Source organism: Balaenoptera borealis (genome assembly GCF_965194805.1).
Source record: "Balaenoptera borealis genome assembly, chromosome: 15".
In the NCBI taxonomy this organism is placed as follows: Eukaryota; Metazoa; Chordata; class Mammalia; order Artiodactyla; family Balaenopteridae; genus Balaenoptera; species Balaenoptera borealis.
The window spans coordinates 70,084,766-70,111,820 of NC_138871.1; the positions used below are offsets into that span (position 1 = coordinate 70,084,766).

At 37.5% G+C, this 27,055-nt stretch overlaps 1 protein-coding gene across 4 annotated transcripts in view; it reads right to left on the minus strand.

Annotated features, from left to right (window-relative positions):
- The window catches only part of BABAM2 (BRISC and BRCA1 A complex member 2), a 450,608-nt gene that overhangs the window by 395,901 nt on the left and 27,652 nt on the right, over positions 1-27,055 (minus strand). For all 4 annotated transcript variants that reach the window (XM_082357625.1, XM_082357623.1, XM_082357624.1 and 1 more), the window contains exon 3: positions 8,559-8,635. In XM_082357625.1, coding sequence (XP_082213751.1) covers positions 8,559-8,635 — 77 coding nt within the window. The remainder of the gene's footprint in view (positions 1-8,558; positions 8,636-27,055) is intronic.

The following is a 27,055-nucleotide window of genomic DNA, read 5'->3' on the forward strand; positions in this document are numbered from 1 at the left end:
ATTATGAGAGTATTTTTGTTTCTACTTTATACTATTGAAGAAGGACATTAAGGGAGTTAATATAAGGCTAAATATTGAATGCATAAATATTGCTCTATAATGCTATTCACTTTAGTAATTCAGTGAAAGATGAATCCATCCATCCTCTAGATCTTATCCAAGGAGTTGTGTTTCAGTTCCTCAAAAGCAAAGGTAGAGTCATATGGCTCGTTCAGGATGTAGGCCTCTAATGTAAGTTGCAAATACAAATATTTTGAGGGTATGTTTGCTCTTTGCTAAAAGCTCTAAATTTTTTGCATAAAGATTTTAAAATTCCAAAAGTTTTACTTTTTAATGAAATTCATTGTTTTAAGGGAGAAAACTTTGAGGTCCCAGAAACTGTTCCATTTCGCCTGACTCATAATATGGTTAACGGAATGGGTCCTATGGGAACAGAAGGTCTTTTTCGAAGAGCTTGTGAAGTTACAATGAGGCTGATGCAAGATCAGAGAGAACCTTTAATGAGGTAATCATCTATATTTTGTAAATAATCAAAATGCACAGATGTTTAATAGTAACTTTGAATGTGATTATTGGTTTAATAGTAACTTTGAATGTGATTATTGGTTTCTAGGTTGTTTTCTTTACATAGAAGCTACTTTGCTGAGCCTGCGAGCCACAACTACTGAAGCCCGCGTGCCTAGAGCCCGTGCTCCGCAACAAGAGAAGCCACCGCAATGAGAAGTCCGCGCACCGCAATGAAGAGTAGCCCCCGCTCGCCGCAACTAGAGAAAGCCTGCGCACAGCAACGAAGACCCAACGCAGCCAACAATAAATAAATAAATTTTTTTTAAAAAGACCAAATTTTATGGTATGTAAAATATATCTTAATAAAAGCTACTATCAAAAAAAATCTACTTCAACCAGTACAATGTATATAGGCTTTTGACTTGGACTGTCGTCAGCTGAGCTCCACCGAGGGGGCCCAAGGAGAGGCTGGAAGGGCAGACTGTGACAGCCTCGAATGCTAGGCTGTGGGATTCGGTCGCTAAAATACTGAAGGGAAGGGAGAAAAGGTTAAAGCAGAAAGATTACTCGGTTAACATTTTCCAAATAGATTATTTATTTTAAACAATACAAGAAATTTTTCATAAAATAACACTGTCATCCCAACAAGACTGCCAACAGCTACAGCCACAGCAGCCAACCTTTGGACCTACTGACCAAAGTTCAGGATATAAGGTATAAGAACAAACCAAGCAAAGGGCAAAATTCTTACAGATAAGATTAAATCAACAGAACCTTAATATCTCTTTCAGCTGATGCAACAAACTTCTCCAAAACACCACTGGGACCTTCTGGTGCTACCAGTTTGGCGTTTAGTTTATGTTTGACAGCCATCAGGCAAAGCCCTTGAGTGTCTCTACACACTGCTACATAAGTGAAGTCTTTAAAGGACAAAGAGCAGAAAAAAAGAGCATTCTGAGTTTACTATGCTGATTGGCTAAGACAAAGTAATATATAATAGACCTGAGATGCAGGAAGCACTGTGTCAATGCATACACACACACACACACACACACACACACACACACACACACACACACACACACAGGGCAGCCAAACCACTTGAGATAGGATAAAAATGAAGTCGAATTTCAAGATTCAGTAAAGCAGAAGTTCTGGAACACTATTTACAATTTGTCTATAAAAATCTCTGTGTATATTTGACCACTGTTTAATTAAATGATACATTCCATTTAAATAGCAGTTCTGAGATTGGTTTCCTTTTGTTGTAATCATTCTCCAAAAAATACAAATTTAAATTTAGTGACACAGTATCGAAGCCTTGGAAATGCTTCGATTTTATACTGCTCCTCTGAAGACACAGAGACATAACAGATCATTCAAATCATAATCTTTTTTTTTTTTTCACTTTTTCCTCTGAAAAAAAGGCTTTTCCTCTGGGAAAGTCTTTCAACTTCAAAACCTTTGGAGATAATTTTTTGGCATGACTTCTTGACTCTGTCACAAATGGCTCTGAAATATTCATCATTCCTCTCAGATGATAAACAATGGCACTGCTTCTACTGCTAAAGACAAAGGCAAAATGCTTCTAGTTTCACTTGGAATCTCTTTAGAAAGAACTCCTGAAACAGTGTAATAGATACCTCTCTGGGTACCTGCCCAGCCCACGCTCACTTTGTGTTAAACTGGCCTCTAGTAACCATGATAATACATGAACCAGAGCTCTTCGCTATATGATTGGATCCCAAGTGGACACCCAGCCCAAGATGCCAAACAGACCCTCTCACTCGAAGACCATAGACTGTCTTCTCGTGGCCTTGAACTTAGTCACCATGTCCTAGGGGGCTCAGGAAGCCATTTCTGCTCTACATGAGGAGAAACAGAAATCTGGGGGAAAAAGAATAAAGTGAATATGGTGACAGGAAAATATGTTTCGGGAGGAAGACAAAGACGTACAAGAACACAGATGCTGACCAGCTATTATTGTGTCTGCCACCCTTCCAGTCCCTATGAGGCCTGGCTATACTTCCTGCCCTTGGGCACCATGGAGTTCACTTAATTCCTTATAAAGACAAACAAACAAACTCTTTAGTTTATGCTTGTTCCAATGGGTTTCTTATAACCAAACAGTCCCTGATTAAAATAAATTGTTAGTATGAAAAATAGAAATTTTAAACAAAAGATAATTTCAAATTTGAAACCAGTGTTAGGAAACCATTTGATTTCGGCCACAGATTTGCTTGCTATAACTTAAAATATTTCAATTATCTCTCTTTATAGTTACATAATAGTGTTACTCAAAAAACTTGTAAAATTGAGAATATTTCAGAGTTCTGTCACTTCCTCATCAAACCTCTTCATTATCATATCCAAAGAATGAACATGGTCCATTCATTCCACAAACACAAATTCCCCTCTAAATACCAGGCAATAATGTACAGGTTAGAAATAAAATATGAGCAAAACAGCTTCACACCCGCCCTATTTAAATAGGACACAAAAAAACACAAACAATAATTTCTTCAAGAGTTAAGTGCTATAGCGCGTGACTATTTTTACAAATATGCATTTATAAGAATCTCGCTGATCTTCCTCTGTGAATTTTGCTGCAATGGGCATATTTTCACTCATTTTAGTGGCACCATCCTAGATCTTAACATTTGTTTTATTTAAATCAATTTGATCACTGAAGATTCACTTTTCCAATCCTCTTTAAGTAAGTACCAGTTGTCTCTTCTACAATCATGAAATTCAAGGACTTTTTTTTTTTATTAATTTTTATTGGAGCATGTTTGCTTTACGATGTTGTGTTAGAAGGACTTCTCTTTAATTCAGATATCCTTTGATATTTTCCATGAGAATCTTACACAAATTGGCAACGCTTTCAATGCCCAACAGTTTTCTCTTCACATTGAAAAGAGCTGAGGAGACAATAACGTCATTCCTAATGTACTGTAATCTTCTGGTCTTTTTTACTTCAATTATTTCATTTTACACGTGGGTAATTCTGTAGGAATAAATTCATGAATTCATGAGTAGAAATGTGCCCTCTCCTTTGTCTTTCATTCTTACTATCATTAACTGCAAAATTTATAGAAGAACTGTTTCCTAGTATATAAAATATCTCAAAATATAAAATTTCGTTACATAATATTGTCATTAATCTGCTTTGAGAAGGCAGAGTAAAATATATAAAGACAAAATAGAAACAGACTCCAAATCTGCAAAGTACTGTATGTCCTTCCTGTTTTCTGAATTGTTAAGAGCGATGTTCCAATTACAAATTCCTTGTACAATAAATAACTTCTAAAGATTGAATTTCTGTTGGCAAAAGACTGATACAAGTAACAGAATGTCACATTCTTATTTTTCCAATTCAATAAACTTTTGTATATACAGTTTCCATAGTCAATTGTCTTTTCCTTTTATTTGGCTGTGGACTGCTTAAGGCTAGGAGTCTGACTCACCTTAATGTGCAAGAATCTCAGTCTATAAAGTTCATTTATTACTCAATTATTATAGAGCATTCTACAGGCTAAATTAAGTCTCTAGCATATAATGATGATATCAAGCAATAACTTAATAGGACATAACTACAAGATATGGTAAATACCAGTCCAAATACCCTAATCACCAAAGTTATAAAAGCTTACAGTAGTGAGAGGATACAGGATACTAGTAAATGCTTCCTAACATAAACTCATACAGCTAGAAAGATCTTTGTGAAGTCACATTATTTCTGGCTCAAGACTGTGGACTGACCACAAACATTTATTTCCTCTCTCTTCTAAGACCCACCCTCTCATTAAATGATAGTGGAGGAACAGAAATATAAAAATCAAAAACAACAGGAGAGTGAAGAGGAAGGGAAAACAGTAGCAACATTTCCACAAATTCCTAGAAGGCAGAATGCAGATGGAAGAGTAGTACTTGAAGAGATAGGGCAGAGAAAGCTTTGGCTGCAATAATGAGAGGAAGAGGCTACTGATGAAGAGGAAGCCATCTGTCCTGGTAAAGCCATAAAAACTTGTAGTCATCCGGTATAAGGAGAGGCAAGAATGAGACTAGGGGCTAAGAACAGGGAGACTGACTAAAAGTTCCACAGGCAATAATCTATATATACCCATCTCCCAAAAATGGCATGGTGGCCAGATGTGTATCCCCAGGAAAAAAATTTAGAAGACTTTCTTAAAAAACAGAATAAGCTATCTGGGGGAGAGCCAGAACAGCTGAACTCCAAATATGACACATAGGGGTGCTCATATTAACAGCCTGCCCACCATTAACCCACATACTCAATTAAGTCCTGCCTATACCGAAGTCCCAATCAGAGTTTTATCATGTTTTATATATAAATGGACAACCAAAACCCATCTTTTATTTGAGGAAAGGCTATAGAATAGCAGAGGTAAAAAAATAAAAGATGATAAAAATATAATCCCTGGGGAAAATCAAAATAATTCAGAAAACAGAAAAAAAACTAAAAAAAAAAAAAAAAAAAACTATATCCTTCGAAAACTTTTAAGATACTGTATTCATAAAATAAGAACAAGATGTTGCAAAAGAGGAACAGAGCTCTTAGAGCTCTTAAAAATTAAGATACCTGGGCTTCCCTGGTGGCACAGTGGTTAAGAATCCGCCTGCCAATGCAGGGGACACTGGTTCGAGCCCTGGTCCGGGAAGATCCCACGTGCCGTGGAGCAACTAAGCCCGTGTGCCACAACTACTGAGCCTGCGCTCTAAAGCCCACAAGCCATAACTACTGAGCCCGTGTGCCACAACTACTGAAGCCCATGTGCCCAGAGCCTGTGCTCAGCAACAAGAGAAGCCACTGCAATGAGAAGCCCATGCATCACAACAAAGAGTAGCCCCCGCTCGCCACAACTAGAGAAAGCTCAAGCACAGCAATGAAGACCCAATGCAGCCAAAGATAAATAAATAAATAAATTTATTTAAAAAAAAAAATTAAGATACCTAATTATGACTGTGTTAATAAAAAATTATCAGAGGAGCTACAGGAAAGGTGGAAGGATAGAGGGAGGAGTGGAATCTGAGCAAGTTGTTTGAGACTGTGGTCCAGCAAAATAACAAGGTAACCTGTTTACCAAGACATAATTCTAAAAACACAGAATTTTCAATACACAGATTCTACACTACAAGGTCAAATCCAAGAGAATAATAAAGGTAAATCCCATAGTGATAACTGCAGGAGCAGGCCTGCAGAGTTAATCATTCAAGCAATTTGTAGACAAGGCACAGATGGCAACTGTAGATTTAGAACAGACAGTAAGTTATCACCCTTGACAATGCAAAAGGAAAATAACAGAAGACAGAAGCTGGGAGGTGAGGAAGAGGAATGGAAGGAAGGGCAGGGGCTAATATCTTCATCTTACAAAGTGGGGAGCCAAAAGACACTGTCTATGGTTAACGGGAAACTAAATAAAAGCATACTAAGCGGTCATCATTACTGCATAGAGATTTTGCTTAAGTAATAACAGTGATAACTGTGTGCCAGGCACTTACTAAGAACTTTTAGGAGCTGTTCATTTAACTATATAATACAATGCTTTAAATGATCCTTTAAAAGAAAAGAAAAGAAAAAATTTGAAGCTACAGGGTAACCAACACAGGCACCGATAGTGGTGGTATAACTACACTACAGAGGAGAAGAGAGAGATAAAGGGTGCAGTGAAAATAGGCTGATACCTTATGCATCAGAGCAGGAAATCAAAAGATAGTAATATCTAAAATTGATAAGCCAAGAAACAGAGGCATAAGCATATTACTTAGATATGGGGCGATCATCCCCAGGAGAACTAAACACTGAAACAATTTTTTTAAAAATATTTTAAGTGGTTCCCTTGAGAAACAGGACTAGGGCTAGGGAGAAATGGAACAGAGGACTACTGTTTTCATGTATTAAAAAATGTTTGAATTATTTACATTTTTAGTAAATGTGAATGATTTACTTTGATCATTTTCTTCAAATTTAGTCAATAATATTTTTCCCCAAAAAAAGTAGCAACCTAGTCTGTCCCTACTACCTCAGACAGGTGAAATTCTTTTGTATTTTAATGGTTTCCAGAGAATGATCTAACAATGAAAGGTTAGCAAGTCAGCATGTCACAAATTTTTTGGTTCACGTTGCATTTGGTAAATTAATATAAAGTGATTCTACGAATACTAAGATGTGGCCTTTCCTAGCCTAGAGTGGTCTGAAAGGCACCGCTTACCCATCTGTCCCACCTTCAACATCTTTGTTCTTTATTCCTCTGTATAATTGAGAGACTTTCATACCCCATTCACTAGTACAGTTTCAAGAAAGAAAACTCCTGATGAGATTATTGATACTAACCAACCAAAGCTATCATCATCTCCACACTAGGCTAGAGCTTCAGTACTGGTAATTATGGCAGAGAAGGGCTGATGCAACCTAGGCAGATGCTGTAGATGGTGGACTAAATCCTACAGTAGGTCTTGCATACTATTCATCGAGGTCACAAACCAGTGGTCCAAGAGCTCAAGGCAGCGCACACACACATTGGTTTGGCCTGCATAATGCTGGCCCACATTGTAATTTTGAAGAAGTGGCCTACATCTAAAACTGAGAATTCAAATAAAAATTCAGATTTCTGCCTTTACTCAATAAATCAGTAAGGGCAACCCCTCGAAACTGGGTAGGAGTTCCCCAATTTGCCACACCTAGCCTGCTTCCCTCATTCATGTTACCAGTCTGACCTTGTAGCCATTTGTATTTCTGACCTTTGCTAAAAAAGATAAAACGTGTGCATGCCCACTTGACCACAACTTACTCCCTGCCGACTGCCTTACTTTATTTTTGTTTTTGTTTTTGTTTTGTTAACATCTTTTTTGGAGTATAATTGCTTTACAATGGTGTGTTAGTTTCTGCTTTATAACAAAGTAAATCAGCTATACATATACATATATCCCCATATCTCTTCCCTCTTGCGTCTCCCTCCCTCCCGTCCTCCCTATCCCACCCCTCTAGGTGGTCACAAAGCACCGAGCTGATCTCCCTGTGCTATGTGGCTGCTTCCCACTAGCTATCTATTTTACGTTTGGTAGTGTATATATGTCCATGCCACTCTCTCACTTTGTCCCAGCTTACCCTTCCCCCTCCCCGTATCCTCAAGTCCATTCTCTACTAGGTCTGCGTCTTTATTCCCGTCTTGCCCCTAGGTTCTTCATGACCTTTTTTTTTTTTTAAGATTCCATATATATGTGTTAGCATACGGTATTTGTTTTTCTCTTTCTGACTTACTTCACTCTGTAGGACAGACTCTAGGTCCATCCACCTCACTACAAATAACTCAATTTCGTTTCTTTTTATGGCTGAGTAATATTGCATTGTATATATGTGCCACATCTTCTTTATCCATTCATCTGTCGATGGACACTTAGGTTGCTTCCATGTCCTGGCTATTGTAAATAGAGCTGCAATGAACATTGTGGTACATGACTCTTTTTGAATTATGGTTTTCTCAGGGTATATGCCCAGTAGTGGGATTGCTGGGTCACATGGTAGCTCTATTTTTAGTTTTTTAAGGAACCTCCATACTGTTCTCCATAGTGGCTGTATCAATTTACATTCCCACCAACAGTGCAAGAGGGTTCCCTTTTCTCCACACCCTCTCCAGCATTTATTGTTTCTAGGTTTTTTGATGATGGCCATTCTGACCGGTGTGAGATGGTATCTCAATGTAGTCTTGATTTGCATTTCTCTAATGATTAATGATGTTGAGCATTCTTTCATGTGTTTGTTGGCAATCTGTGTATCTTCTTTGGAGAAATGTCTATTTAGGTCTTCTGCCCATTTTTGGACTGGGTTGTTTGTTATTTTGATATTGAGCTGCATGCCTTACTTTGACTAGAACTAGGACTGAAAGACAAATTTTCAAAAAGTGGTAAATCCTTCTGATCAGTATCTTAGGAGATAACACCTAAAAGCCAGAAATACAAACTAAAGCACAAAATCCAATAGCTAGCACTGTAATCTACATTTTTCAGTAAAAGAGTCATCATTTACTTACATTTTAATGTCTCTCCAGCATATGGTATGTGCAATTTAAATCGGTCACAGTTGGGTCCAGGAGTCAATGACGTGCAGCTTTAAAAAAAAGAAAGAGAAGAAAAGAGTTTCTTAAAACCCCGCATATTTACAATATTTAATAAGTTAATAAAAAGTGATCCTTAAAGACAAACGATTAAAACACTGGCTTGTAGAACAAAATAAAAGCCCTTAATGGTCATGGAGGCCAAGACACAACAAGACTCGCACTCAAACAAATAATTCATTTATCCCACAATAAAACCTATATGCCTTCTAACAATAAATACCAACACTGCTTCAACTACTTCTCTCAAAGAAGTGTATCTCGACTTTGAAAACAGGTATATGATCCAAAACAGGTCTGTAGTCTTTGATGCCAAGAACTGTAAAAGAAGAGTAGTTTTATGGTCATATTTTAAATATAGACTCTTAGTTTTCGCTCAGTTAGTACTAAAAAGAGCCCACTTTTGGCCTTTTTCTGGTACCAGATGGTTTTCTCTCTTCTCCCGAAAATAAGGCGCTTCCTCTAGGTTTGGCACCCCATAACGTACATCTGTAGCAGAGCACAATGCAGTGCACTCAGTTTCAGATAAAATGCAAATCTAAAAGGGGGGTGAGGTAGTCACCCAGGTCTCAACAGCTTGTTGTTGTTTTTAATCTATTACTGCACAAAGTTATACAATACTCTTTGTTCTTGACAGAGATTTACTTTGTAAGATATCTCTCATAATCTTCTGCGTCATAACTTCAACTGCATAACAGCAGTATTGGCTTCATAAATTAATAAAATATTAATACGAAGTCAGTTAAGGAAGTTGTATGTCTTCATGTAGTCAAAAAAAAAGCAACGTTTTTAATTTGTAAAGAAGGCTAATTTTCATTCATAATTCCAAAACCGCCTATGAAACATTTCTGAAAAAGAACCTACAGAAGTAGTTTAAGGAATGGAAGCATTGTTAGAACAAATGTACAACTTTCTGAGATGGCCACTTTGAAGGGCAACAGTCATTTGAAACTAAATTTGAGAAGTGCTGGCTCGAAAAAAAACTAACTCAGATCTCAGATTAACTATTACTTTTCCCCAAAACTATTTGAATGTGAAAGAGAAAAGAGGCAGACAGAAACTTTAATGTATTTAACATAAATCACTAGGTTGATTATTCCTCTTTATCTTTAGTGGCCAATAAAAATATTAGTTTATAAACTAAACAAAATTGCACTAGTCATTGCAGAGTAATCTACTTTAATTTTTTTACAGGTTTTAAGAACACAGTCTCCTTTTCAATATAAAAAATTCTTCAGGGCACATTTTCTTAAAGGTACTAAAATATTTCTCTTATAGTATAATCTTTCCTAGCCCACAACATAGTAGTTCTTTGAAAACACTTATGGAAAACACATAAATTTTCGCATTATAAAATACAAACGGACAGAAATGACCCTATAAGCAACACTAAGAATTTTTTCTCGTATATTATACTCAACCAGCAATGTTTTTAAATGATTTTTTTTTTAAGTATTCAATCAAGTGTCTTTTGGGGTCTTGAAGATCATCAAATTACCTACATCGCTTAATGAGTGAAGTTATTAATAGTACAGGAAATCCTCGGGATTAATCTGATTCTGGTTTGTTTGAATAACTCATCATTCTTCAATGTGAATTAAGTTTCTAAATTCTTACATTCACAGTGGGGCCACACTTTATATTATTCACTTTATGCCTTAACCACGACTAGGAAAGTGTTTTTGTGCTCTGCCTCTTCACCTTCCTCCCTTCCTCCTTGAAGGGCTGGTTCCAGCCACCTCAGGGTGTAAAAAAATACATTCCTCCACCTGCGTGATTCACTCACTGATTCTTTTCACTTAGATAAGATTTATTGAACATTGCTCTATGTGTTAGGAATACAGGGTGGACAAGACAGACAAGAGCTACAGTCTCACGATAATTAAATTCTAGCGAGGGACGGAGAAATGATAAAAAAAGAGACAAACACACAAAGATGGTTTAAGATTGCTAAATGTGATGAAGAAAATAAAACAGCGAGCTGCAATAAAACAGGAGCCACATTACATTGGAAGACTGGGGAAGACCCCTGGAGGAGGTGAAATCTGAAACCTGAATAACGCGAAGGGGCCAACCATGCAAAGCTCTGGGGAAGAGCGTTCCAGCCAGAGGAAACAGCTGGTGCAAAGACGTGAAGGCAGGAACAAGTCTGATATTTCTGGGGGAAGGAATCTTGCTAAGTCTGGGCAATGCGGCTAGAGCAGAGTGACTGAGAAAGAAAACAGCAAAAGATTAGGACAAGAGATTAAGCAAGGGACAGACCACGCAGAGCCTTGCAAGTGGTGGCAGTTGATTCAGGTTTTACTCTAAGCACAAAGGAAGGTTTTAGGAAGAGTAATATTATCTGATTCTAAGCTCTTAAAAGATTACCCAGTATACTGTATGGAAAAGGGAACTGTAAAGAGGCAAAACGGAAACGAGGAGACCAGAAACAAGTCCATTTCAGGCCAAGAATGATGCTAGGTACTTGGATGAGGGAAACAGCAGTGGCAAGGGAGACAAGAAGATTTATTCAACAGGGGCAACTAGCAGAGAAGCACACGTTTAGGGAGAAGGCAAGTCAAGAGCTGGAAGTGTGAGATGACAGCCAAATCTCACATGGACACAGAGGCAGATCCATGGGTGGGCCAGCCAATCTATACAGGCCACTAACACAGCACGAAAAAGAAGAAAAGATAGAAGAAAAACTCACCTTAGAAGAGTCCTGTCTGTTGTTGGACAGATCACTTACTTGAAGTGGGGATGGTGGCAGGGGTAATACTCCTCAAACAGGAGTATACACAGGTTATGTCACTAATCTCCAGTGAACTGTAGGGCTTCTGTTTTGCTGAGAGATATACACAAATTTGGGGCCAAGAACTGAACTGTTCAAGGGAACACAGGCAAGAAAGGCTAAGCTGGTCTCTCTCTCCTAAAAAGTAGGCAGTTTCTCCTCCAATTAAATACTGAGAAAATTATTTAAAATACCTTGTTATGCTCTGTCTTCCATATTACCTAGGATAAATAGTTTTATGGGAAACAAACCAATGTCATGTTACCTAAAGGTTCTTTTAAGATTAAACTAAAATGTTTCCCCTTTTTAAATTACCTCTGTCTAAAACTGGTTTTGGATGGACTTCCCTGGTGGCACAGTGGCTAAGAATCCACCTGCCAATGTAGGAGACACGGGTTCGAGCCCTGGCCCGGGAAGATCCCACATGCCGCGGAGCAACAAAGCCCGTGCGTCACAACTACTGAGCCTGTGCTCTAGAGCCCGCGAGCCACAACTACTGAGCCCGTGTGCCACAACTACTGAAGCCCAAGAGGCTAGAGCCCGTGCTCCGCGACAAGAGAAGCCACCGCAATGAGAAGCCCGTGCACCACAGCGAAGAGTAACCCCCGCTCAACCGCAAGTAGAGAAAGCCCACGAGCAGCAACGAAGACCCAATGCAGTCAAAAATAAATAAATAAAATAAACAAATTTATTAAAAAACATAAAAAAATAAAATAAAACTGGTTTTGGTCATGTTATTTAATATACCATAAAATTTCAAATCACACTCAAAGAGTGTTTTTCTGTTAATCAAAAAAGGGCATGGGTTAAAAAATACTGAAAACCACATATGGATAGTATGGCTCCACGTACGGAAAAGATAGATCAATGTGTGTGTATGTCTATGTACATAACAGATTTCAAAAGGACCGTCACCAAAATGTAGCAGGATTTGGGGTGATTTTTAGAATGTTCTCCAACTACCTTTCTGCATCGTTTTGATTAATAATGAACATGAACTATTCTACAATTATATAAATATTTTAAAGCTAAATACATTCTTTTTATATTTGCCTCAGGAAACTTGGCTATGATGGCTTGATTTATCTTTTTCTTCTAAAGTGCTTCACTCCTTTACAAAAGGAAAGAAGGCAGGATGATCTACCTATAAAAGAGCCTTCAGGTAAAGTATATGAAAGTCTTTATATTGTGATATCACAAAATGTCACATTTCAAACATTTATTATCTCTCACAGTTTCTTATGTGGCAGGGTTTGGGAACCCTTCCACCAGAACTGTGTAAGGCCTCCCATGAAGCTGCAGTCAAATGCAGTTACAGAGAACTAATACAGTGGGAAAGTTCATTCTCCTAGAAAGGCATTTCCTTACACAAGTATGAAAATGCTAGTAAATAAAAAGTTACCAACTTCATTAAAATTATATTTGTATAATGGCAACTTGTCCTAACACACAGTTAGATCTAAGGTTTAAAAAACCAATATTCCAAACTGAGTATCTTTTAATAGTAAAATAATTTTTAAATGACTTAGAAATTACTGACAATTTAAATGTAATTTCAAATTTGTCTCTCAACTATATTTTTCTGTTTGTTTAATTTTTTTTTTTTTTGGCCACACCATGCAGAGGCTTGTGGGATCTTAGTTCCCCAACCAGGGACTGAACCCACGCCCTGAGCAGTGAAAGCATGGAGTCCTAACCACTAGACCGCCAGGGAATTCCCTCTCAACTATACTTCTTGAGTGCTTACTATAGGTCAGGCAGTGTGCTGGGTGCTGGGAATACAGCAGTGACAAGAACAAAACACATATCTTGGCATTATAACATAAAAAGGATTTTTGGGTGAACTATGCTCTAAAAATGTATCTTTCACTAAATTCTAATTACCTCAATATACTGGGGACTCAAGATTTTAAAGTTTAACATGTGGGAGAACAAAGTGGGTTGAGTTCCCTTTTAAAAAGATTATGCAAGTGGGAATTCTCAAGTGGGGATTCAGGTTAACAACAAATCAGGCAGTTTACTCTGGTTCTTTATTACAGAAATTGCAGCTAACCATTGGCACGTTGAAATGCTAAGCATAATAACCTTCTTATACTCTCATTCCTATGATCTCTTATTTTACATCTAATCATGACTCTCAATATTATTATTGATCTATTTTCTAATTGTGGTTTGTTTTTCCCACCAGATCTAAGATTCTTGGTGCCAAGAACTGCTTTACAGTTTTAAAAATGTCTTAGTACAGCATCTAGCACAGTGCTGAGCACCCAGCACTGATGAAATTTTACTGTATGACGGTAATCATCAGCTAAGCTCAAAAACTGTCATTTTACAGATGACAACAGATTAGAAACCACTTCCACTTCTGGCCACATCTTAGTCTCCTGGGCCTAAGCATCTTTTCTTTTTTTTTTTAATTTTTTTTTTTTAATTTTTATTTATTTATTTTTGGCTGCATCGGGTCTTCATTGCTGCGCGCGGGCTTTCGCTAGCTGCGGCGAGCGGGGGCTAATAATCTTCATTGCGGTGCACGGGCTTCTCATTGCAGTGGCTTCTCTTGTTGCGGAGCACAGGCGCCAGGCGTGCGGGCTTCAGTAGTTGTGGCTCACGGGCTCTAGAGCGCAGGCTGAGTAGTTGTGGTGCATGGGCTTAGTTGCCCCGCGGCATGTGGGATCTTCCCGGACCAGGGAGCAAACCTGTGTCCCCTGCACTGGCAGGCAGATTCTTATCCACTGTGCCCCCAGGGAAGCCCAAGCCTAGCAGCACTGGTGTCCAGAACGTGGCTACTCCACCGACTATGTATGGAGATAAAGGTTTGCTGAATGAAAGGTTTGCATAAGACTTGATTCCCGGTCTAGTGCTCTTTTCCTGACAAAAACTGATGATTTAACTGGAATTGGGAAGGCGCTCTCATCCTCACCTCTGAGAAAGCTAAAAGTGTGACTATTTGTGGAAGGTCCTCCCTTTGAAGAGTTGTACATGCAACTCAGAATTTAAACTTAAAGTCATTACCTAAAATTACTCTATTTTCACAATAAATAATAATAACAACAACAGCTAACATTTCTTGGGCATTTACTATGTGGCGAGCACTGTTCTAAGTTCTTTAATTAGATTAAACTATTTAAGCCCACGGCAACCTTCAGAAATAGATGCTGTTATTATCTCCATTTTACAGATGAGGAAACTGAGGCAAACAGAAGACATGCAACTTGCTAGTAAGTGACAGAGCTGGGATCCAAGCCCAGGATGTCTAGCTCCAGGGCCCATTTTCTTAACCACCAAACTAAATCATCTCTCAATAATTAAAGGGGAAACCATCAGACTTACTGAAAAATGTGAATTATAACTCTTTTCAACAAATGTGTTTTTATTAAGTACTTATAATAATGGAAAGTAAAAGCTGACAATAAGTTGCCAAAAAGTGTTCAACCACATGTGCTTTAATGAAAAGAAAATGATTTCTCAGTAATATGAACTGTATACATGTGAATCAATGATGCAAAAGAGGGAACAAGGCCCTTATAACCTTATAACTTGATTAAATAGGCACTACAATGTTGACACTCTTGATTTATTCAGCAAACTCTTTAAATAAATAGTGAAACATAAATTTGGATTTGAATCCTCTTTAAATTATTACTTGTTCCTAATTACTGAGATCGAACTCTAATTAGTAGAGTTTCACTCTAAAGAGGAAAAGGTAGGCAATTTCACAACACTTTATATGATTTGAGTGACAGCCAAGAATTAATCTTGATTAACAAAGTTATATGAAGATATTCTACAACATTTAAGACATCAGCATTTTTAAGACAATGCAAAATATATGCTTTCTAGTTTAATGCTAAACCTATTATTTGACATACTTTCTGGAAAAAATAATGACAAACCATTTCTATTCTTCAAGCCACCTAAAAAGAACAAAGTAGATGAGTCTAGGGTTCCTTCCCTGAGTCTACGTCAGTTTCCTTTACCCTGACTATTAATTCACCATTTGGCATGTTCTCCTACATAGCTTCCTGTTTTCTTGATAATGACGTTTGTGCTTAACCAACAATATTTAACAGCAGCTAAGAAGGAAGTCTTCAGCTTTGGCAACCTAAAATAACAGGTGAGTATAAAGAAAAAAGACTCAAAGGCCAATAACTGCATTTTAAATAACTATTAAGTTATAAATTAGAGTGAATTATTGTCAGTTGATATTCAGCACATTTCCATTTTACAGAATTAATTTATTTTCTCTGAACTAAATCTAACATCAATAATTCCACTCAGACTAAATCAGTTTCTAAATTATCACGGTTTCTAGACTGAAAGTCAGCAGTAAAGAAGCTAGAAGACGGAAGTAGGATATCTTAACAGCTATCTAAATAATCTATAAAATGGGCATTTTATCTGTGAAGGCATCTGAACCTCTGATTCACAGAATCTTTCACCCTCAGTCTTGGAAGGGAATTATGGTCCATCTAAGTTGACTGTATCAAAACCCACTAGGTCAAGTCTTAGGCCTTTCTACAAGAAGACTCATGAATTAAAATTGGTAAAAGGAGGCAGCAAAATCACACTGAAGTAGATGTTTTAGATCAGGGGTCCCCAACCCCCGGGGTTCAGACCAGTACCGGTATGCAGCCTGTTAGGAACCGGGCCTCACAGCAGGAGGTGAGCAGTGGGTGAGCGAGAGAAGCTTTATTTGCCGCTCCCCATGGCTTGCATTACCACCTGAACCATCCCCCGACCCAGTCCATGGCAAAACTGTCTTCCATGAAACTGGTCCCTGGTGCCAAAAAGGTTGGGGACCACTATTTTAGATCATTATCCAGGAGAATGGAACTACCTACTTGATGACATATGATGTTCCTGATATACCAAATACATCCTCTACATCTCTAAAGCCTAAAATCTATTTCTGAGCCCTACTAGAAAGTGATAGATTTAATTCTTAGCATAGGAATCCAAAATGCCATTACCAGAATAAGTGAGTCAGCCCAGAATGTTTTAAAAATTATAAAATTAAAATATTCAAAAATATGTGTTTGCCAGTTCATGTGGCATCAACTGTTATTCTCAGTTTCCATGCTATATCTCCATTTATAAATGAGAGATTTCAACTCTACTTTAGAGTAGGGAGTATTTTTAAATCTTAGTAGGTGTTCTTATAGCAAAAACGTGGTTTAAATTGCAATATGATTTCAGTAGGAATGATGGGCTCAAATACTATTTTTAGCAGTTAACTAGGAGGGGGGGAATCCTTTAACTTTCTGAGATAGATGCCTAGCTCATTACTGTCCAACCTTTCTTCTTTTCTAATATGTGCATTTAATTCACTCTGCTAACAGAATAAAAAAGAAAATTAAGAGGATTATCTCAATAAGTGCAGGGTAAGTGTTTGATAAAATTAAATATCCATTTATGATTTTTAAAACTCTTTGAAAACAAGGACCAAAAAAAAGAAATTTCTGGGGCTTCCCTGGTGGCACAGTGGTTAAGAATACACCTGCCAATGCAGGGAACACAGGTTCGAGCCCTGGTCCGGGAAGATCCCACATGCTGTCGAGCAACTAAGCCCGTGCGCCACAACTATTGAGCCTGCGCTCTAGAGCCTAAGAGCCACAACTACTGAGCCTGTGTGCCACAATTACTGAAGCCCGTGTGCCTAGAGCCCATGCTCTGCAGTAAGAGAAGCCACTGCAATGAGAAGCCCACGCACCGCAATGAAGAGTAGCTCCTGCTCGCCGCAACTAAAGAAAGCCCGCGTGCAGCAATGAAGACCCAATGCAGACAAAAATAAAAATAAATAAAATAAATAAATTTTTTTAAAAAAGAAACTTCCTTACTATGATAAAGGCCATCTACCAAAAACCTACAGCAACATCATACTTAGTAACAAAATGTTAAATTTTTCCCTTTGAGATAGAGAATGAGACAAGGATATCCTTTCTTACTACTTTTACTTAACATTGTACTGGAGGTCCTGGCTAGTACACAGTATGTAGCATGGGGAAATAAGGGTATAAATATTGGAAAGGAAGAAATAAAACTATACTTATTTGCCGATAATATGACTGCATGTAGAAAGCTTTTAAAATCTTCATCTGCATCATTGGAAATAATATGTGAGTTTAGTAAAGTTGCTAGACAAAGAACATAAAACAAAAATCAACTGTATACTGTATATGTACATCTATATACCATCAACAATCAGTTAAAAAATAAAAACTTTTAGAAAGATGCCATCGAAAATAACATCAAACAATAAAATACATAGAAACAAATGTCACAAAAGATGCACAAGAACACTATTTAGAAAGCTATTATTACGAAGAAAATAAACAAAAATGAACAGAGATATCGTGTTAAGATTAAGAGAAACATAATGAAAAGATGATAGTTCTCCTTAGGTTGATCTGAAACCTGAAAGGCAGATTCTAAATGGAATGTTAAGAACCAAGAATAGACCAGATTCTCTTGAAGAAGAAAACTTGAGAGAATTATTTACAATAACCAAAAGGTGGAAGCAACCCAAGTATCCACCGACTGATGAATGGATAAACAAAATGTAGTATATACATATAATGGAATGTTATTCAATAGCCTTAAAAAGAAAGGAAATTTGGGGACTTCCCTGGTGGTCCAGTGGTTAAGAATCTGCCTTCCAATGCAGAGGGTTTCGAACCCTGGTCAGGGAACTAAGATCCCACATGCCACAACTAGAGAGTCTGCGTGCCACAACTACTGAGCCCACACACTCTGAATCCTGCACACCACAACTAGAGAGAAGCCTGTGCGCCACAACAAAGAGCCTGCCCACCGCAACGAAAGATCCCATGTGCCACAACTAAGACCCGATGCAGCCAAAATCAATCAATCAATAAAAAGGAAGGAAATTTTGACATATGCTACAACATGGATAAACCTTGAAGATATTACACTAATTGAAATAAGCCAGTCACCAAAGGACAAATACTGTATGATTCCATTTATATGAGGTACCTAGAGTAGTCAAATTCAAAAAGACAGAAAATAGAATGATGGTTGCCAGGGGCTGAGGGGAAAGGAGAAATAGTGTTTATTGGGTACAGAGTTTCAGTTTTGCAAGATGAAAAAGTTCTAGAGATGGATGGTGATAATGACGGCACAACAATCTGAATATACTTAATGCCACTGAACTGTAAACTTAAAAATGGATAAAATAGTAAATTTTATGTTATATTTTACCACAGTAAGGAAAAAAACTCAGTAGGAGAACTTGCTCTGTTGGATATCAAAAATTACTATAAATCATTAACATAATGACATTGGTACAAAGACAGACAAATAGAACAGTGGAACAGAATAGAGAGTCCAGAGAAAGATCCTCACATATCTGGACACTTGATTTATGACAAAGGCATCTTTACACAGAAGTAAGGAAAGGAAATTGTTTTCGATAAATGGTGCTGGGTCAACTGGGTATACTTACAGTGAAAAGTATGAAACCCGATCCCTATCCTTGTAATATTCCACAAAAATCAAGTCTAAGTGGATTGAAGCTCTGAATGTAAACAGTGAAGAAAAATAGTTTTAGAAGATAACTTGGGATGGAGAGAGATAATGTAAGAATATCTTCAAGAACTTGGGGTGAACAAAAATTCCCCAAAAGCACTAACTATAAGGGAAAAGATGGGTAAATAGGATCACCTTAATATTAGATCTCCTGTTCATCAAAAAACACCATTAAGGGAGTGAAAGACAAGCCACAGAGTGACAGATGATATCTGCAACCTATAAAATTGATTAAAGGCTCATATCCAGACCATATAAAGAACTCCTGTAGTGTTAATAAGAAAAAGATAACTAAGTTAGCAGACCCAAAGGAGCACTTCATAAAAAGGGATCCAAATGGTCGATAAACTTATGAAAAAGTGCTTATGCAAGTTCACATTTTCCTTTCCCATAATACTAAATAATTTTGAAACAGCTGTTTTCATGATCTTCATCTCTTCTTTAATTGAATTTTTCTTAACTCTTATGGAAACATTTCCAAAAATTTGTGATGGGGGATACACATTTCTTTACTTGAAATCAATTTATAAGTATTTGTTGAACATTACTAAGATGACTATATAAAGTGTTACACCGGGCTTCCCTGGTGGCGCAGTGGTTGAGAATCTGCCTGCCAATGCAGGGGACACGGGTTCGAGCCCTGGTCTGGGAAGATCCCACATGCCGCGGAGCAACTGGGCCCGTGAGCCACAACTACTGAGCGTGCGCTTCTGGAGCCTGTGCTCTGCAACAAGAGAGGCTGCCATAGTGAGAGGCCCGCGCACCGCGATGAAGAGTGGCCCCCGCTTGCCGCAACTAGAGAAAGCCCTCGCATAAATAAATAAAATTTAAAGTGTTACACCTAACAGATCAATGGTCCATGGTCTGTGTTCAAGTGAGTATGTAAGACAACGCACTAGGATGCAGGAAGAAAAACTTAGGGGAAAAGAGTGTGTGTGTGTGTGTGTGTGTGTGTGTGTGTGCATGCATATATATGTATATGTATGTGTGTATATATATATATGCATATATATGTATATGTACACGTGTGTGTGTATATATATATGGACAGAGAGAGAGAAATTAATCCTTACCAATACGTAATATACAGACTGACCCTGGCACTCTCTTTCAGTTCCCACATAGTTGTTCAAGTGCCCTGAGTTTAAAAAGATTACTTTTTCAGGTATGACAAGTGAAAATACCATATTAAAATTACGTAAATTATGTTTACAGTAATGCTTATTTCATTTTATATCATTTTTTAAATTTTTATTTTATATTGGAGTATAGTTGATTAACAATGTTGTGCTAGTTTCAGGTGTACAGCAAAGTGATGCAGTTATACATATACATATATCTTTTTTCAGATTCTTTCCCATATGGGTTATTACAGAATACTGAGTAGAGTTCCCTGTGCTATACAGTAGGTCCTTGTTGATTATCTACTTTACATACAGTAATAGTGTGTGTATCATTCTTTTCAATATATGTCATATATGTTTTATAATATACAAGTATGTTTTATAATTAAATAAATATGCATGTATTAGGGGTTCATAATCAAATTATTTGAGGTACATAATCAAAAAAGATCACTGCTATAAGAGTTACAGAAAGGAGTCTATTCTCAAGAACCTTGAACTGTAATCAGAAGACAAAAATCAAACCTGTGAAAGTCAAACAAGGCACAATTTAAATAACAATTCAAGACAACAATAGATACCAGTCACAAAGCAATTAACATGATTAATTGCCAAATTAGTGGTGAAAGAAAATAAGCACAATAGGAGTTGAGAGAGCAGAGAAACCACTTTCAGCAGGTAGTCAAGGAAGGTTTACTGGAACCCGGGCTCTAAGAATTAGTTGGATCTGATCAAGAGAGAGGAAGGAAAACTAAGTACCTGCAAGTGTCCTTAAATAGGGCAAAACCAAGGAGACAGATGCTCTGCTAAAACAAAAGCTCTATAATAAACTAGAGTACATTAAACCTTGGATCCCTTAGTGCTCAGCAGCCTACCTGGTGGCACACAGGAGGCACCCGAAAACTACTGCATATATAGTACAGGTGAGCAAGTGGAGCCGGAGAGGACAAGTGTACTCCAAGGTCATATCAAAGTTGAAACAAATTACATAAATGTCCTGGACGGATTCCTATTCCAACTGTGGGAATGCTGGTGATTCTTACATTAAAAAATATTATAGAAATCCCCAGGGACAAGGCCAACTTACATACTGTTTTTTGTTTGTTTGTTTGTTTGTTTTTTAATTTATTTATGGCTGTGTTGGGTCTTCGTTTCTGTGCGAGGGCTTTTTCTAGTTGTGGCAAGCGGGGGCCACTCTTCATCGCGGTGCGCGGGCCTCTCACTATCGCGGCCTCTCCCGTTGCGGAGCACAGGCTCCAGACGCGCAGGCTCAGTAACTGTGGCTCACGGGCCCAGTCGCTCCGCGGCATGTGGGATCTTCCCAGACCAGGGCTCGAACCCGTGTCCCCTGCATTAGCAGGCAGATTCTCAACCACTGCACCACCAGGGAAGCTCTTACATACTGTTTTTTACAATTAATGTACAACATAATTTTAGAAAAAGCAATTTTTATATCAAACACTTAATTTGTTCAATAAAAATATTCCTGTAACAGTTTTAGGCCACCATTTTCATTCCTTGACCCCAAACATGACCTAAATGGATGTATTCCCTATTCTCTGAACTCTGCTTTATATTTTATACCATTTATAACCTATATGCTAAATCCCAATCTCAATTCCTGCTCCTTACAGGAAAGGACTGGAGAGTATTTATCTTGGCATGCTCCAGTGGCTCACGTTCTCAAGGGAATGAACTAGCAGAGCTTTGATCTTTCTCTTACTGATTTTCATGATATTCGTTTTATTTGTTTGTATCTCCACAGTGCCTCACACTTACTAGGTGCTCAGTATATTTCTTCTTATGAAAAATAAATTTGAACACTGCTATATTTAAAATAGATAACCAACAAGGACCTACCGTATAGCACAGGGAACTCTGCTCAATATTCTGTAATAACCCAAATGGGAAAAGAATTTGAAAAAGAATACATACATGTATATGTATAACTGAATCACTTTGCTGTACAACTGAAACTAACACAACATTGTTAATCAACTATACTCCAGTATAAAATAAAAATTTAAATAAATAAATAAATTTGAGTGAACATGAACAGTGCAAAGGCAGGGTACAGAAAAGAATAAATGGAAAACTGGTAGGGGACAGGGGAGGACAGAGAGAAGAAAAAACAACAAGAAAAAGTACAAGAGTGAACCGCAGTAGAAACAGACAACAAGGTGGAGGTAAAAATGGAGAAGGGGAGAGAGAATGGGAGAGCGGAGGGAAGAGGGAGAGTTAATAGATTCTGAAGTGTCATTAAAGGATTCCCTTTCCTGTTGGTGAGAGGTGCTTTCCAAAGATGAAAGAAAAGTTTTTTAAATTCTCAAATTCTTTCTTTAAGTGATTATGAAAAAACTTAGCATCTGCTATATGAGCATATCTGGAACTACAAGATAATGGGACAAATGTGCCATCCATGGATTTTAGGTGTAGGTGGTTTTAGAGGATTTTTTTTCTTAGATTGCCATTTGAGATACAATTGTTATACACTATGAATTTTAAAGCCTCATGCAGGTTAAATAATCGGTCTCTTCCTTGGTTTCCTCATCTGCAAAATGGGGATGACAGTCACACTCCATGGAGCTGTTATGAGGATCCACTGACTTGATACATATAAAGTGCTTAGAACAGGGCCTGGCACAGAGTACGTAATTACTGTTAGGAGTATTCAAAAGCACAAATTGCAAAACCAGAAATATGGAGAAGGAAAGTCTATCTCAAACACTGTGTTCATTAAAGCCTTAATTTTGCTTGGGTAATAATTTTCAGAATTTAAAGCAAACAAACAAACAAAAATCTTCAATTGACCCCCTCAACTCATTACTATGCCTTCTTTATTCCACAGACAAAAATTATCAGAGGGGGTCCCATCGTGCAGAGATTGAATCAGAGCAGTAAAATGATTTTCCCAGGTCCCAAGTCAAATCTAATGGAGCTCAGGATGCCCCTCATGTTGCACAGCAGGACCCACAGGCGAACAAAGAGAAGAATATCAGCTGGAGGATCTAAGTGGTGGCAGAGCCGGAAGAGAACAGAAGGAGCCATCAGAGAAAAGCAAGCAGGGGAACCCTCTAGTCTAGACCAGAGGCTTTCACACCTTTCTGATACACAGTAAGAAACTTATATATCACCACTTTATACCACCACTCACTACACACACATGCGCTGAGTATATATGTACATATACAGGTACGTGTGTATACACGAGTGTCTATGTGTCTATATATACAAATTGAAACATTTTTCTATAATACTTAGCTCTACTACATGAAATGCACTGATATTTTTTATTCAGTTCTATCCTATTTCATATTTTTTTAATGTGGACCGAGACCCACTAAAATGATTTTATAACACACCAATGGGTTACAACCTGCCAATGGTTTGCAACACAAAGCTCTGTCCAATACAACCTCAGAGAATATAACTTGCAAAAAAATGAAGATAACAGTACTGTACTCCACACTGGTTAAAACCATCCCTCAAACACGTCATTCAGCTCTAGGTATTACACTTTGAGAAGTAGAGAGACTAACTGGATCACATTCAGAAAAGCCAACAAGAATGGTAAAAGGACACAAATCACATGGTATAAGCAAAGGCTATGTGTCAGCCTGCAGAAGAGAAAAATACAAAACATGACAGCTATCTTCATTTATGTGAAGTGCTGTCGCATCGAGGATTGATTGTTTGTTCCATACTGTGTCAAGATGTAGAAGTGACACAAAAGCACTTTCTAACAGCACAGCTGCCCAATAAGTGGCCTTGGGACTCATGGAGTTTCCCTGTGACTGGAGATACGCAGGCACAGCCTGGACAGGCGCTTCGCAGGGAAGCATTAGAAGGGGCTAATATATCACATGGTGGTTGTTAGGGTTTAATGCCTTCCGATCCTGAAATTCTGTTAACTCTAGACTAGATTAAGACAATATTATACTATAACAAGACTTAAAAAGCCAACACCAGTTCTTTATTAAGTTTTTATAAAGAAATGAATTCTACCATGAACTACATTAAACAACCTGAAATGGCAAACGTTAACATTTTAACAAAAAACAATATAATAAGAATTGACTTAATGTGCCCAGCCCAGTCAATAAAAATCATCAGTTTCGACAGAAAAACTGAAATGCCACCCAAGTCACTGGCATAGTGTTAAGATGTTTATCAACTTAGAAAATATAAATCCATATATAGCTTTAACAAGCAAATAGCAAAAAATGTTTGATTTTTTTTTTTTTTTTTGGTGGGGGTGGGGTGCCGTGCCACACAGCATACGGGATCTTTGTTCCCCCACCAGGGCTCAAACCCGCGCCCCCTGCAGTGGAAGTGCAGAGTCCTAACCATTGGGCCGCCAGGGAAGTCCTAAAATGTTTGATCTTTAGAATGCGCAGGAATAAAGGAAGAAGGTTTCCCCAGAAAAGACTATACATTCTCTCCTTACTCAAAAGTCATGCTTCTTTGGTCTATATGTAGAATACATAAACAAAGTAATGATGCTCTGTCTGAGTTTTTACTGAACCAACTAACTGAAAGTTTTGAGAGAAGTCTTCATTCTCATAACCTTCTACCATATTTGTTCTACTGTATTTGTTTCAAAAGAAAAAGAAACCAGTATCTCAGATTATCCAATGTGTAGCTAGGAATTACTTATCACTAATGTACTACACTGTCTCACCCCTCAAGTAGAATTCTCAAAAAGGCCAACTCCGGGACTGTCAGAATGTAGAAATCCTCTGAACAGTGACACTCAAAGTGGGGCCCATGGACCAGTACTAGACTATAAACTATTACTAATCCATGACGAGACAAGCACAGATACTGAGAGTAAGAATTTAGAAACTTTTAGAGCAATTTATAAGAGTAGTTTTAATTTTGATGAATCTAATATAAAGAAGAATCTAATATAAATATTTCATTTTTCTAGTAATTCTTTCTTATTATATTTTAGAAAAGTATCAGTTGGTGACAGACTGGAAGTTTTTTAAAACTCTAGTCCTTCACCAAAGACAGTTTGAGAAACATTTATCTAAATATCCTTTAAATGCTGAAGGTCCTTGACCATAAAGATAAACTGCTTTACTTTGATGTCCCCCAATCTCTCTATTCCCTTTGGTTTTCCCACTACAGTAACAAACACTATTTACTCCTTGCCAAGTGTTCTTTTGATATCCCTGCTAGGTTGACAGTAATATCAATATAGCTCACTGCTTAAAATTTATCATTGGATTATCTATCTGACTGCTCAGAATTTGTAACACTACTTCATTTGCATCCAAATGTAGCTCCAACACGTTCTTGGATTCATTCCTTTTAAGAAGATATTAACTAATTTGATGATCCAGTTTGGAAGGGTCACCCAATCTTATAATATGACTGCTGGCATAATCTGTGGCAGCAAGTCATAATTTTTTAGAAAGTCTAAAGATAGTATAGCTCAGTTCTAAATCCTAGGCCTCCACACCTAAAGTAGTGGCCTGCTGCGTCCTGAACTCATGATTAAAGACCTGGTATCTCTGCAATTCTGCCAATCTACCTGGACTCTCAATTCTCCATTTGAACTATTTGGTCCCCAGAATCCCTTCTGATTACACATTCTTTTATTTCTTACACAAATATGTACAAAGATGGATATAATAAATATATAGTAGTCTCCCCTTAAATGCAGTTTTCCTTTCCAAGATTTCAGTTACCAACGATCAAAGTCTGAAAATATTACATGGGAAACTCCAGAAATAAACAGCTCGTAAGTTTTAAGTTTCATGCCCTTTCTGAGATCTCGGGCTGTCCCATCAGGAATCCCGAACCATGTCATAGTCTGTTCCTGACATACAACTGCTGACATCATCAGGGCTCAATGATCCAGGATCACCTGAAGCAGATGATCCTCCTCCTGACCGACCGTCAGGTCATTAGTAGCCTAACACTAAGTCACAATTCCTGTACCATTTACCTCACCTCACCCAATCATGTAGGCATTTGATCATCTCTCATCATCTTAAGAAGAAAAAGGGTGCTTACAGTCCAAGATATTTTGAAAGAGAGACCACAGTCACATAACTTTTTTACCGTATATTGTTATAATTGTTCTATTTTATTATTGTTGCTGTTACTCTCTTACTGTGCCTAATTTATAAATTAAACTTTATCATAAGTATATATGGAGCTCAGTACTATCTGTGGTTTCAAGCATCGCTGGGGGTTCTTGGAACATATCTCCCATGGATAAATGGAGACTAGTGTATTTATAAAAACCTGCCAATAACAAACAACTCCTAAAGACATTTTTATTATCCAAAAATATAATCAATACTACCCTTAGGAAAAATAAATAAATACACAGGGCTGTGCTATAAGAAATTATTCCAGAATGTCAATAATTACATACTTTTAGCTAAAATTTGCAACATCACTTAAGCTTCCAACTGTTCAATAACTTGAATAATGGAAAAAAGCAAAAAAAAAAAATACGAAGGAGTCTGAGAATTTAGGTCAAAGAATGAATCAGTGACAGACAATAAAATAACTACATGTGTTTAACTTGTGCCCCAGTTCCAACTATGAAATTGTTTAGTCTTTAATTTGTAGACATCTACAAACTCTTGTCAAATTATCTACAACACTGAGAGCCAGCTCATTTGTAGTAACTTATTGCCTAGAAAATATTGTTATTTTAGACAGCTACTTTTTCTGAATGACTTCTAATACTGACCTCTTCCTGATGTTTAAGTTTTAGTCTCAACTGCCTAAGAAATTTCTGAAATCCATCCAGTAAATGGGTTTTCTTACTACCATATCTAAAGATGTTTCACAAATGTAGATGGCCAAAACACCTGTTTCACAGTATACTATATTAATAAGTGATTCCTATCTTTTTCTGGCCAATGCTTTCTTGAAAAATAAATAAATAATATCTGGTAGAGAAGACCTGGGATCCAGTCCTGTTCTCCACCACTTATCAGCTAAGT